General features: G+C 44.8%; 1 protein-coding gene across 1 annotated transcript in view; it reads left to right on the forward strand.

Annotated features, from left to right (window-relative positions):
* Positions 1-14,682, forward strand: part of LOC135218888 (FACT complex subunit Ssrp1-like) — a 198,551-nt gene that overhangs the window by 60,742 nt on the left and 123,127 nt on the right. Inside the window, exons 6-7 of the mRNA XM_064255333.1 lie at positions 11,775-11,878; positions 12,252-12,380. Of these exons, the coding sequence (XP_064111403.1) occupies positions 11,775-11,878; positions 12,252-12,380 (233 nt within the window). The remainder of the gene's footprint in view (positions 1-11,774; positions 11,879-12,251; positions 12,381-14,682) is intronic.

Genomic DNA, 14,682 nt, shown 5'->3' on the forward strand with positions numbered 1-14,682 from the left:
ATCACAGCGCGCTTAGTTTTCAAGATTAAGAGTTCATTTTTGGCTCCTTTTTTTGTCATTGCCTGAAGTTTAGTATGTAGCCATCTGAAATTAAAAAAATATCATTATCATATATAAATAATGCGATATATGATAGTGCAAAAACTAAATTTCATATATAATTGTATTCAAATTGCGCTGTGAGCAAAACGGTTAAGGCTAAAGAGTTATTTTTTGTTGTTGTATTGTACACTAAATTGCGATCATTTTGGTATATAACACATTGTAAAATGAATAAAGCAACACAGAAAATATTATCGCAAAATGATGCATGAATTCGTAACGCGCAGACGTAATTTTTTTTTTTTCAAAAATTCACCATAAATCTAAATATTGTTCTAGAGACTTCCAATTTGTTTCAAAATGAAGATAAATGATTGAATATTAATATACTGTAAGAGTTTTTGCTTACAATTGCAGTTTTGGACCATTTCGGACGAGTTAAAGTCGACCGAATGTCAAATGTTTTTATATATTTTTTTTATATGCAGATATTTCAAAAATGAGAACAGCTACAACCTTCAATTATTTTTGTTGTATTCTACATGAAATTGCGCACATTTTCATATATGTATAAAACTATGGAACTCCTAATATGAAACGGAGCAAATATAACGAGAATGCGACATACACATTTTGGAAAATTGCGGAGGAGAATCCGCGAGCGGAGGGAAGGAAAATTTTTTTTTTTTTTTTTATTCACCATAAATCTAAATATTGTGCTAGAGACTTTGAATTTATTTCAAAATGAAGATAAATAACTAAATATTACTAGACTGTAAGAGTGTTAGCTTACAATTGCGTTTTTGACTTTCGGTAGAGTCAAAGTTGACCGAATGAGGTTTTTTTTCTATTTATCGTGATTTATATGCAAATATTTCAAAAATGAGAAAAGCTACAACCTTCAATCATTTTATTGTTGTATTCTACATAAAATTGTGCACGTTTTCATATATAAAACTTATATAACGGCTAATTTAAAATGGTGCAAAGACTTTGAATTTATTTCAAAATGAAGATAAATAACTAAATATTACTAGACTGTAAGAGTGTTAGCTTACAATTGCGTTTTTTGACTTTCGGTAGAGTCAAAGTTGACCGAATGTGGTTTTTTTTCTATTTATCGTGATTTATATGCAAATATTTCAAAAATGAGAAAAGCTACAACCTTCAATCATTTTATTGTTGTATTCTACATAAAATTGTGCACGTTTTCATATATAAAACTTATATAACGGCTAATTTAAAATGGTGCAAACATTACGACAATCGCACAAAAAAATTTCTGATTTTTTTCGGAAGAGTTACCGCGCGGACGTAAGGAAAAACATTTTTTTTTCGCCATAAATTCACCATAAATCAAAATATTGTGCTAGAGACTTCCAATTTGTCGCAAAATGAAGGTATGATTGAATATTACTAGAATATAAGAGGTTCAGCTTACAATTGCGTTTTTCGACCATTTCGGTAGAGTCAAAGTTGACTGAAGGTTGAAATTTTGGCACTTATCGTTATTTATATGAAAATATTTCAAAACTGATAAAAGCTACAATCATGGGTTGTTTTTAGTTGTATTGTGCATGAAATTGCGCACATTTCCATATCTAAAACTTTATGTAACAGCAAATTTAAAATGGTGCAAACATTACGACAACCGCACGAAAAAATTTATCGGAAGAGTTACCAAGCGGACGTAAGGAAAACTTTTTTTTCATAAATTCACCATAAATCGAAATATTGTGCTAGAGACGTCCAATTTGTTGCAAAATAAAGGTAAATGATTGAATATTACTATAAAATAAGAGTTTTAGCTTACAATTGTGTTTTTTGACCATTTCGGTTGAGTCAAAGTTGACCGAAGGTTGAAATTTTGGCACTTATCGATATTTATATGAAAATATTTCAAAACTGATAAAAGCTACAATCATGAGTATTTTTTTGTTTTATTCTACATGAAATTGCGCACATTTTCATATATATTACTCCATGTAACGGCTAATTTAAAATGGTGCAAAAATTATGTCAAGTGACTAAATAATTTCTGAGATGTGACACTGATACTTTTTAGTGCGATAAGAAAGAAATTCGCGCTTGCGCGCCTGCGTAACGATTGTAAACAAAACAACGCCTTGATCCGTGAGCTCTCAGCATCCCCCAAGGCGTGTGATTCAAAAGTTTTCGCCTGGTAGGCCTATAAGTATTTTTCCGCGAATTTTTAAAAAATTTTATGTCGATGTTTAATACTTCCAATCGGCACCCGGGAGACAATTTATCTCGACGGTTGATATGTCCAATCGGCGTAAGAGGGTTAAGAAAAAGTTTTTCTTAATGAAGAAAAAACCCAAAAAATGTACTTAGCTACCCATGTTGAGACGAGGGCAGAGCCCTTGTGAACACCTGAGGGGACGCGGTCAACCCGAAGCACAGGATCTTGAACTGGTATATCTGCTCTCCCAGAGTGGAGTGAAGAAACTTCCTGAACGAAGGGTGAATAGGGATCTGGAAGTAAGCATCCTTTAGGTTTATTAACAGGAAAAAATCGTTGTCCCTTATTACTGCTAACACTGTCCGTAGCATCTCCATCTTGAACCTTGTCTTCCTGACATTGATTTAAGGTGGAAAGGTTGATTACCGGTCTCCAGTCGCCTGTCGCTTTTGGTACCAGGAAAATGCCACTGTAAAACCTTGGTGAAGGACGCTTTACTTCCTCTATCGCACCCTTGTTCAGCATTTTCAACACTTCCTCTTGAAGAGCTAAGAACTTCAGGGAGTCAGTCTCAAGCATACGTCCGACTGAGAAAGGGTCTGCCCGAGAGGGGGGGGAGAGAAGTTGAATGCTAGTAGATATCCCACCCGCAGAACATCTACCACCCATTTCTCTGTTCCATAACTTTGCCACTTGGCCCACTGGCCCACCAGGCATCCCCCTACTCATGGTAAAGGAGAAGGAGAGGTGCCCACTCTATTGACGACCCCCTCAGCCCTTTCCTCTAGAGCCCCTCCCAGGCTTGTAGGAGTGGGATTGAAAGGGACACCGCTACTTGTTAGACTTAGCCTGTGATGGGGACTGAGAGACCCTTGTTGAAGCAGAACCCTTAGGAGATTTAACAGGTGAAGATCCTACCTGTCGCTGAGGAGGAGGAGGATGAGGAGAGTGTCATGAACGTGCCTCTAACTTGGATACCGCCTGATGAACTAACCTGTTCTTAGTACCTGCCCATCGTTGGTCAATCGCAGTCTTTAATTCAGTCCTTGGGAACAGAAACGGAATCAAGGAGATCCCCATTCCTGAGTGCCGATAAAGACTCAGTCTACTGAACTCACCATCTTGGACAGAGCTGCGTCTCTTCTGGCTAGGAGGAGGTTGGTCCACAAGTTCACAACAAGGTGGGCCAGGTAAGAAAATGCCTTATCACCGGATTGTAACAGTTTAGTGAGTGAAGAAGAACTCGCTAAACCTCCTACAGACCTATCTGAAGCAATTATGGCTATCGCAGTGGACCACAAGTCGAGCCATGAGACAGTCTGGGAGATGGAGGCCGCCGTAGTCTCCATAGCAAATGCCTCTTGTGACGACAAGGAAGGACCTTCCGACGTAAACTGCTCTAGGGTTAGACCAGGTGTAAGACAGATCACGTCCGGGTTAAGATGATGAGGCATCATATGAACTACATTAGTTGAGTAGTACTTCCTATGCCTTGGAACAGAGAGCCATCTTGGTCAGACCCCAAGCGTTCACACTATGCAAGACGGACTGAGTGTGACCCTGCAAGGGAAGTTCAAAAGAAAGAAGTCTTAGAATCCTGACTGGCACCCAGCAATCCCTCTATGCATGTAGGAGTGATAAATGACTGATCCTGCGTCCTATACTGAAGATTGTTGAACTCACGAATGAGATCAACAACCTCCGCGAAGGAAGACATAAACTCTTCCGTGTCTCCCTCCTGCTCCGGCAACGGTGACCGACGAGGTGAAGAAGAAGGCTTGGCAGCATCATCCTCCTTTTGCAACAATGCTGATGAAACTTTCTTAGGAAGCCTAGCATTCTGGACATTATTGGTAGGCGAGTAGTCTCTAAAACAACCCGAAAACCCTGTAATCAAAGGTTCCCGAGCGTCATCATGCAACGACACGTGTACGGTCCTGGCTTGAATCATGTACAGGCTCATGTGAAAAACCACGTACACCATTGCTGAAATCATCCTGTACACATACGTCAGGCAAAACATGTACACATTCACGGGAGGAATCATCTACATGGCCATGTGACGAGTTGTTGAGTACACGTCTATGAGACGCCAACCGAGCACGGTCCTGAGACAAGGAACGTTGCCAAAGAGAGCTACTAGGAGGAGATTCTTAAAAGTTAAGACCTCTTTCAGGAGAACGAGGAATACGTCCGCTGGCCAGGGAAGCCTCACTTTCCCGACCGTCAACCATGATCCTGTTGAGTGAAGAATCTTTAAATACAGCTTGGACCACCTCTGTCTCTGCAATTTTTGTACATGAAAACTTACCCAGCAGATATATACTTAGCTATAGACTCGGTCGTCCCAACAGAATTTCAAAACTTGCGGCACACGCGACAGGTAGGTCAGGTGATCCACCATTCCCGCCGCTGAGTGGCGGGATCCGGAACCAGTGCAGTGGAGGGGGCGTCTGACCGGTTCCTCATTGCTCCTAGGCCTAGACCGCTTCCAAACTCCCAGGACCAGGGGAGGAGGAATGTCGAAAGCCGCAGGGAGGATGCAGAACATCCCCAACGGTCAGGCGTCCTTTCGGCAGATCCTGTTATAAAGTCCCAGGCTGCCTTGGATAGCCGCAGAAAAGGCATCCTAAGGGAGTGTTTTTCGGCCTCGGACTCTTCCTCTCCTGAATGAGGATGGAGTTCGGCCTCTCAATCGCGCCCTTTGAAGAGAGCCTGGAAGGCGCCAAAAGGAGACGCGGCTGATTCTAGCCCAGAGCGTTTTCCCGAGTATTGGCCATCGGATCCTAAGAAGGCGAGACAGCAGGAGCCCTCTCTTCAGGATCCCACGAAGAAGTTCCTGATTAACCTGCAGGAGCAGTTAGCCCCTCTAGTAGGCTCTTTCTCTAAGGAGTCAACAAGGAGGAAAGATGTTTCGCTCCCTGTTAAGAGTTCCTCTAAGCGCTCCGCTTCGGATAAGTGAGAGCCCTCACACTCTCCAAAGCGATTGTCTCCTTCGTCGAGAGACTCTTTGGACAGGAGTTTTTCTCCTGACAGGCGATTCCTTTCGCCCTGTAGGCGCTCTTCTCCAAGAGATAAGCGCCCTCCTTTGGACAAGGTTTTGAATCCTAGCAGACAGGAAGTGCGTAGCCTCTCCCCTTCTAGACGCCGTGAATCGAGCAGAAGTCTCGATCGGTTTAGGTTCAAGGAGCCTGAAGAGAACCTAAACAAATTCAAGTATCAGGATCCTTTGGGACTGCAGGACCAGGATTGGAAACAGGAGTCAGTCAGGCGCAAGGAGGCAGTGAGACGTAAGAAAGGGCGTCAAGAGCCTCTCAAGCTCCAGGATTCAGGGCGTCAGGAGTCAGTTAGAAGGCAGGAGTCAGGGCGCCAGGAGCCTGTTAGGTGCCAGGAGTCAGGACGCCAGGAGCCTGTTAGGCGTCAGGAGTCAGGGCGCAGGGAGTCTTTCAAGCGCCCTGAGTCAGGGCGCCAGGAGCCTATCAAGCGCCAGGAGTTTTGTGAACCTCAAGTGAATAGACAACAAGAGTCTAGTAGGTGCAAGAATGTTTTTGACTGCCAGGAGCCTCATTCTTCTTACAGAAGTTTGTTGATCATTCAGCGCTCCCCTTCTCGGGAAAGGAGTACTTCTCCCGCGAAGAGCCCTATCACTTCCAAACGGTCTCCTTCAGTTGATCCTTTGGAAGAAGTGTCGGATGAGGAGAAGCCCGTAGATGTGGCAGTTTCGGACTACAAGAGGCGCTCTCTTCTACTTCTCAAGGAGTTCGGAGACTCCCTTCATCCTGCTGATCCTCCTTCACCAGGATCATTAATGTCCAGTACCAAAGCGCATAAGTCTTCTTCATTCGTCAAGATGCGCCCTGCATTATGCATGAAAAAGGCTTTAAAGACCTTTTCAGAATGGTTAGCCTCAAGAAGGGAAGTGGGCAAAACAGTTTTTTCCTGCCCTCCTTCTAAGTTAACAGGTAAACCTGTAAGGTGGTACGAGACCAAAGAACCCATGGGGTTAGGCCTCCCTTCATCCGCAGACGCGGACTTTGCGTCTTTGGTAGACTCATCCAGGAGGAAGTCTTTGCTTTCTGCTAAAGCTACATGGGGCATGTGTGAGCTAGACCATCTTCTAAAGGGTCTCTTTAAGACTTTAGAAGTGTTTAATTTCATGGACTGGGTATTGGGAGCATTAGCTAAGAGAGCTCAAGACACTGACTTCATCTCGATGGAAGAACTTTCAAGTGTCCTGGCTTGCTTAGACAGAGCAGTTATGGACGGCTCCGTAGAAGTTGCCTCTCTTTTTCGGAAAAAAACACAGGAGTGTTAAAGAAGAGATCGGTCTAGCTCTTTTCTAGCAAGAGCCGTATCGCCTCTACAAAGATCCTCTCTTCTTTTCGCTCCTCTCTCTTCACATCTGTTCCCGCCGGAGACTGTTAAGGAGGTAGCAAAGGAGGTAGCAAAATCCTCAACAGAAAAAGCAACCCAGGATCTTCTCACACACACTGCTAAGAGGTTTAGACCCGCTGTTCCTATTGAAAAAAGAGAGAAACCCTCTTTTGTGCAGCCCTTTTGAGGTACCTCCTCTTCTAGAACCCCTCTTAGAGGTCGCAGACCAGAACGAAGGAGTAGGCCATCTAGAAGGTCCTTCGGGAAATCTAGATGAACAGACAGTCCTCCAGACAACAGTAGGCGCCAGACTACTTCATTTTGCAAAAGTCTGGGCGCGAAAGGGAGCGGATTCATGGTCCCTCTCGATCCTGAAAAAAGGATACTTGATCCCCTTCAGGGAAAATCCTCCCTTGACGACAACTCCAAAGGAGTTGAGTGCAAGATACTCAGATCCGGTCCAAAGACTAACTATTCTGCAGGCAGTGGAACAGATGATTTCCAAAGAAGCGGTAGAACTGGTTCAAGATCTCCAGTCTCCAGGATTTTACAATCGGTTGTTCCTGGTACCGAAAGCATCGGGCGGATGGAGACTGGTGCTAGACGTCAGTGCCCTGAATTTCTTTGTTATGAAGAAGAAATTCTCGATGGAGACATCTTCCTCTGTTCAGTCTGCTCTTCCCTGGACCTTCAAGATGCGTATTTCCATGTGCCAATTCATCCGGCATCACGGAAATACCTAAGATTCATGTTCCAAGGGAAAGTATTCCAGTTCCGGGCGATGTGTTTCAGACTTTCGACTGCCCCTCAAGTCTTAACGGACATCATGAAGAATGTAGCTTATTGGCTACATCTGGAAGGGATCAGGATCTCATTATATCTGGACGATTGGCTAATAAGAGCCCAATCGGAGAAACAATGTCTGGAGGACCTTTTCTTTACTCTGAAATTGACAAAGTCCCTGGGACTTTTAGTCAATCACGAGAAATCCATGCTGACTCCCCAGCAAAGCATTGTCTATCTGGGGATTCAGATGGATTCTCGGGATTTTCTAGCGTATCCTTCGCAGGAAAGGAGAGAACGCTGCTTGGAAAAGGTGGCAGTCTTCTTAAGGAAAGAACATTGTTCCGCGAGGGAATGGATGAGTTTACTGGGGACCCTCTCCTCGATGGAACAGTTCGTTTCCTTAGGAAGACTACACCTAAGACCCCTTCAATTTTATCTGAAGGAGAGTTGGGACTGGAAGTCCCAAGATCTGGGAGAAACCTTTCCAATCTCCAAGGAAATCAAGGAGAATCTCCTCTGGTGGTTAGATCCACAAAAACTAAGCAAGGGGATCTCCCTTCACTTACAGAACCCTCGCCTAGCGTTATTTGCAGACGCCTCAGATTCAGGGTGGGGAGCAACCCTAGGTTTGGAAGAAGTGTCAGGCACTTGGGAAGGAGAACAAGTGTCCTGGCACATAAACAAGAAAGAACTAACAGCCATTCATCTGGCTCTAGTTCATTTCGAGGAACAGGTCTCAGGTCTGGTGATTCAAATTCACTCGGACAATACAACAGCCCTTGCATATATAAAGAAACAGGGGGGGACGCATTCCTTTTCCCTGTACGAGTCAGCAAAGGATCTGCTGATTTGGGCTCAGGAAAGGAAGATCTCTCTTCTCACAAGGTTTGTGCAGGGAGAGAGAAATGTCCGGGCGGATCTGTTGAGCAGGAAAGACCAAGTCCAACCCACGGAATGGACACTCAATCTTCAGATTTGCCAACAACTGTGGCATCTGTGGGGAAGGCCCAATATAGACCTGTTCGCGACCAACAGGAACTACAGACTAGAAAACTATTGCTCCCCGATCTCGGATCCACAAGCGGTAGCCGTAGACAGCTTTCTGCTAGATTGGGCAGGCTTAGACACCTACGCCTTCCCTCCTTTCAAGATAGTAGGGGAAGTTTTGAGGAAGTTCGCTTGCTCAGAGGGAACAAAAATGACCCTCATCGCTCCCTTCTGGCCAGCTCTCGATTGGTTCACAGAGGTGCTGGAGTGGATAGTAGATTTTCCAAGATCGCTTCCACTAAGGAACGATCTTCTCAAACAGCCCCACTTCGACAGATTTCACAAGAACCTCCCCGCTCTAAGTCTGACCGCCTTCAGACTGTCGAAGGACTCGTCAGAGCAAGGGGCCTTTTTCGCGCGAAGTGGCGAAGGCTATTGCAAGAGCCAGAAGAGTTTCCACCTCTAGGGTGTATCAGTCGAAGTGGGGGGAGTTGTTTAGAAGATGGTGTAAAAAGAATTTAAGAAAATATCCTCTTCCAGTACCTCTGTAACTGAAATCGCTGATTTTCTTCTCTATTTGAGAAAGAACTGTAACCTGGCAGTATCGACAGTAAAAGGTTACAGGAGTATGCTGGCCTCAGTCTTTCGACATAGAGGACTAGATCTTACTAATAATAAAGATCTCCATGACCTTATAAGGTCTTTTGAAACCACGAAAGACCAGAAAATCAAGAAACCTAGCTGGAACTTGGATGTGGTCCTTAAGTTCCTAATGTCAGAAAAATTCGTACCGTCTCACACAGCTTCATTTAGAGACTTAACCAGAAAGTCATTATTTCTATTTGCATTAGCAACAGCTAAGAGAATTAGCGAGTTGCAAGCCTTGGAAGGTAAAGTTGGTTTTAGGAAGGATTCAGCGGTTTGCACCTTTAAACACTTTTCTAGCGAAGAACGAAAATCCCTCAAAACCTTGGCCAAGAAGCTTTGAGGTAAAAGGACTCTCTTCACTAACAGGAAGAGAACTAGAGAGGACTTTGTGTCCAGTCAGGACACTCAGTTCTACCTGAAGAAAAAAGTGTTGCTAGGAGGTACAGAAGAAAGTCTCTGGTGCTCTGTAAAGGATCCGAAAAGATCGATTTCGAAGAATGCCCTTACCTTCTTCATAAAGGATTTAATAAAGGAAGCTCACCTTACTTGCAATGAAGAGCACCTCAAAATTCTCAGAGTAAGAGCGCATGAAGTGAGAGCCATAGCTACGTCAATGGCATTTCACAAAACATGGTCTCTTCAGGCACAGATAAAGTCAACGTTTTGGAGGTGTAAATTATGTGTTTTGCCTTCCAAATTACCTAAGAGACCGGTGTTAAAATTTCTTACGAAAAGTGCTTTGCTCTGGGAGCGTATATTTCTGCGAATTCAGTGCTGGGAGAAGGGGCTGAGGCTAATCTTCTTAACTTATTTTAGTGTTACTTTAGTGTTTAAATTTGTCTTTTATTGGTGGTTGTTTTTATTGGTTGATTGTCAGAGGGAATAGGGGACCCTCTTGCAATTCATAGGTTATAACAGTACTAACATGGTCAGGTGATCGGGATTGGCTTCAGTGCTCCTTGTGTTTACTTATAGAAACCTTAACTCTGTCATGTAAGAGGGCTAGTCCCCATTGATATGACAGGTAAGTGGGTCAGCCCCCCATTGGTACGATCCAGAGTAGGGTCTGTCGCGTAAGCGGGCTAGCCCCCATTGACACGATGCAAAGAGTTATTCAGCCATAGGTTCATACCTCGCTGGGACTCTTGAGGCAGGCAGACTCAGAGACAGTAGTCATGAAGTCTTCAGCCCAATCAGGTAGGAACCATGGATTATTATATCCAAGAACATATGTTGTTTTTTCCCTGTTTTTAATGTATTTAGTTTAAGTATTATCTTTATGTTTACCTGTCTCTTACCCTCCACCAAGGGTGCCAATCAGCTAAGTATATATCTGCTGGGTAAGTTTTCATGTACAAAAATGATATTGTTAAGATACAATAAAGTTTTGTACATACTTACCTGGCAGGGAATTAATAACGATTAATTGGGGCCACCACCCATCCTCCCCTCAGGAGACAGGTGGAAGAGAAATTCTGTCTTAGAAAACGGGAATGGTTCCGGATCCCGCCACCCAGCGGCGGGAATGGTGGATCACCTGACCTACCTGTCGCGTGTGCCGCGAGTTTTGAAATTCTGTCGGGACGACCGAGTCTATAGCTAAGTATATATCTGCCAGGTAAGTATGTACAAAACTTTATTGTATCTTAACAATATCATTTTTGGCCCTACAATCCTTACGCTGACGAACTGGAACAGGAACAGATGAAGAGGGAGTACCTCCAAAATCAGCACGTACGTGCAAGGATGAGACACGTCCGCGCGCGGAAGGCGAAGACTCAACACTCATACTGTCACGACCATGTCCATTAGAAGAGACACATTGCCATGTAATGAAGACGAGGATGCCTTCCTTCCCCAAGCTTCACTGTCAACCTCACAAACATTAACCTGCGATGGAGAAGCACGACCTTGCAAGTCAGATGGCAAAGCACCCCTCTCACTTGCACAAAAATGGATGTGCATGGGGGTGACACGGTCGTTAAAGGCAGAAGGCGATGCACTCCATCCGCTCGCAGAAGACGAAAGCACAAAGTTCTTGATCGTCCAACGTCTGACATGATGATGAGGCTGTGATGGAGAAGGAGGAGGAGGAGGAGATAGATCCCCTTCCCTATGAGCTGTCTTAGAAGCAGGAGGTGGAGAAGAGACCTTATGTTTACGATCCGTCTTCTTCGTAGTGAAGGCAGAAAATTCTTCCAGAACAGAGTCCTGCCTTTGAAAGTCTGCTTGAAACAATGCCTCGGATGGCTCAGTGAGAGACGACAAGAAAGAACATGGGCACAAAACAACCAGCTTGGAAGGAGAGCAAAAGCGCAAGCGTGTACTCCCCAAGGCAGTTAAGGAAAAGACAAGTGTCCTGAGGTTGGGTGTGCAGTCTTACCAGCTATCAATCACCTCATACGCTTTACCATATTTGATTGTGCTAACTGGTTACCAGCTGGCACTTGCAAAGTTATCCTATTGTTAAGACCTCAGGTTTGTTAGCTATGAAAAATACAAATTTATTAAAAATGTGTCATATTGCACTGATTAAATACAAATGAAGCACTCCATTTGTTGGGCTGGTTTGGGGTAATCCTCTCATAACTGTTAAATTTTGAGATGCCTTTAATTGAATCTTTCATATTCTTGCTACCAAATGGGTTAATGAGTGATGAGAAGAATTTTTCTTTTATTTCTGATTTCTGGTGAAATACCACAATACTTCACTGATCATTTTCTTTCATAACAGGTGTCATTAGATCCCCCAATCAAGCAGGGTCAGACTCGCTATCCATACTTGATCTTACTGTTTGCCAATGATGATGATGATCAAATTGAATTGCCTTTAACAGAGTAAGTAGTTTTATTTATTGTTAGAAATTATAGGTATCCTTGCATTGGAAAAACATTTTCTCGCCCATACAGTTTTTGGTTAGAAAGTGGATGATAATATAATTTGATACTGGTTAATGTTTAGAGTTGTTTTGTTTTGATTACCAAATAGACTGGTAAACTGACTTAAGTTTTCAACAAGTAACCTGTAATTAAAGCTTGCAGACTATTTGTTCATTGTTGTCGGTGGATTTTAATAGAACTTCAACACAATTTAGCACTTACTATATAGTAATAGGTAGAGGTGCAGAATTTTTTGTTTTCAAGAATACTTAAAGCCTAGTATGTGCAGCAATTTTTCATGAGTTATCAGAAAAAAAATATTCCCTGCCAGAGAGGAATTACAAGAGAAATACGAAGGTCGATTGGAGAAGGAGATCAGTGGACCCCAGTTTGAGATCATCAGCAAGATATTCAAAGGGATGTGCAACCGTAAAATTGTAACACCTGGAAACTTCATGGGGTAAGTATTTTCTTTTATTCTTTGTGGAAATTGGTGTTGATTGTAATATCATATTGAACTAGAGCTTTTCTTTATTTTTTATTCAAAGGAAAACAGCTTTTAGCTTGATGTGTACTATTACGTTTAAAGATTTACTTGTGTTTCTCCAGTTATGGATATGGTTAAAAAGAGTAGTCTTTACTTTGTAGCAACTCTAGTTAGGGAACATGTACACCATCCTTGTTGAAAATCTCATTGTGCTATATTTAAAGTTGTGAGGTGCTATATAAAGTTAACAGCTTCATGAAGAATTGTTGTTAAGCTCCATATTTCAGCTCTTTCCCTAAGCTTGGTGAATATCTGCAATTTGTAATGAAGTGGGGCTGTCTTAACAGGTCTGGCCTGGGGGGCAGCTCCCAAGGGGGAAGAGAGGCCAACTCTAGAAGGTCCGGGAACCACTCCCTGTCCGGCCACCAAGGAGCCACCAACGTCAGGGCCGCCCCTTTCGCCTTCCTCAGATGGTTGAGGACCTGCCTGAGGACTCCGAAGGGAGGGAACGCGTACATGTCCAGGCCGTCGTCCCACGGGTGCTGGGAAACGCATTCCTCCCAAAACGCGGCTGGGTCCGGCACCGGGGAGCAGTACACCGGCAGTTTGGTGTTTAGCCTTGTAGCCAAACAGGTCCAGGGATGGGGAGCCCCACTTCCCTATTAGTTACGTTCCCTCGCTACTTTGGGGTGTAGGGACCATTCGGATCCTACCACCTGACCCCAAAGTCTGCTGGGAGGGGGGGCCGTCGGGCGATTTACGTTTTTTTCTTGCCAGGAATGAATCTTGCCATCAAGGAGGTCCCGAGGGCTTCGGTTTGGCTCAAGATCTCCTCCGTCAATCCACAGAGATCCCTCGATCTCAGGCCTCCTTGCTTCTTGACGTAGGCGACCACCGTGGCATTGTCGCACATCAGACACACCGAGTGTCCTCCCACTGCCTCCTTGAATGCTTCCAGGGCATGCTTTACTGCCAAGAGCTCCAGTTTGTTTATGTGGAAGGTGCTCTGTTCTTACGACCATATCCCCCGCACCGAGAGGGAATTCAGGTGGGCCCTCCAGCCAGCCTTCGACGCGTCCGTAAACAGGAGCATCTCCGGGGGCACTGACCCGAGGGGCACACCCCGACGAGAGTTTGCAGGATTCAGCCACCAATCGAGGGCCTTCCTTGCTGCCAGTGAGATGGAAACCGGCTTTTGAGGTGTTTCCTCCTTCTGGGACCACCCTACTTTCAGGTCCCATTGTAGTGGCCTTAATCTCAGCCTTCCCTGGGGGACTAGTTTTTCCAGGGAGACTAGGTGGCCTAAAAGCCTTTGCCATTCCTTTGCCGGTCTTGGGGGGTGGCTTAGGAAGTTGCAGGCAATTTTTCGGAGGTTTGCCAGCCTGTCCTCTGAGGGGAAAGCTCTCCCCACTTCCGTATCCAATTCCATCCCCAGGTATACCATCCTGGTGGAGGGAGCTAGAAGGGACTTCTCCCAGTTCACCACGATTCCCAGGGTTTTGCAGAAGGCCAGGAGGGCGTCTCTCTGTTCTACCAAGCGCTCCTTTGAGGAGGAAAGGAGTAGCCAGTCGTCTAGGTACCTGAGAAGGCGTATACTCCTCTAGTGGGCCCAAGACGACACCAGGGAGAACACCCTCGTGAACACTTGCGGGGCCGTTGCCAGCCCGAAGCAGAGTGACTTGAACTGGAAGGTCCGGTCCTCCCAACTTATGCGAAGGTATTTTCTGGAGGACGGGTGTACCGGGATCTGGAAGTAGGTGTCCTTGAGATCTAGGGACATCATGAATTCCCCTTCCCTCACGGAAGCCAGCACGGAGCGTGGCGTTTCCATCTTGAAGGGTGTCTGCCAAGAAATGCACTCAACGCACGTGTTGGCTTTAGAGCAAGCGCCCCCCCTACACGAATTACACAAAGAGTGTGGATCAATCAGAAGGGGCGAGAGAAAAGCTCCACAAGCCCGTCCTTCAGGACCGGGGCAACGACGTTGAGGCTCTGAAGCCGACATCGCACAAAAACACGACATACTCACACAAAGCACACACACGGACAAAGGAAAAGGGCCGGACACCGGACGAGCAGGGGCGTATGCACGCTTCTGCGACCAGAGAAGGACTGACTATAGGTTATTAGGATGGCGTGGTCTTCGACCCCTGGGGGCATAGGCCTGACCTGGGTGCGGCATATAACCAGAATTTTCTGGTCGGACCCGGATCGACATCCGGGAATCTCCTATGGAATGGTTCGAGGTAAGTATCGCTAGGAAAAATACAAATTA

This window comes from Macrobrachium nipponense, chromosome 1 (assembly GCF_015104395.2).
Source record: "Macrobrachium nipponense isolate FS-2020 chromosome 1, ASM1510439v2, whole genome shotgun sequence".
In the NCBI taxonomy this organism is placed as follows: domain Eukaryota; kingdom Metazoa; phylum Arthropoda; class Malacostraca; order Decapoda; family Palaemonidae; genus Macrobrachium; species Macrobrachium nipponense.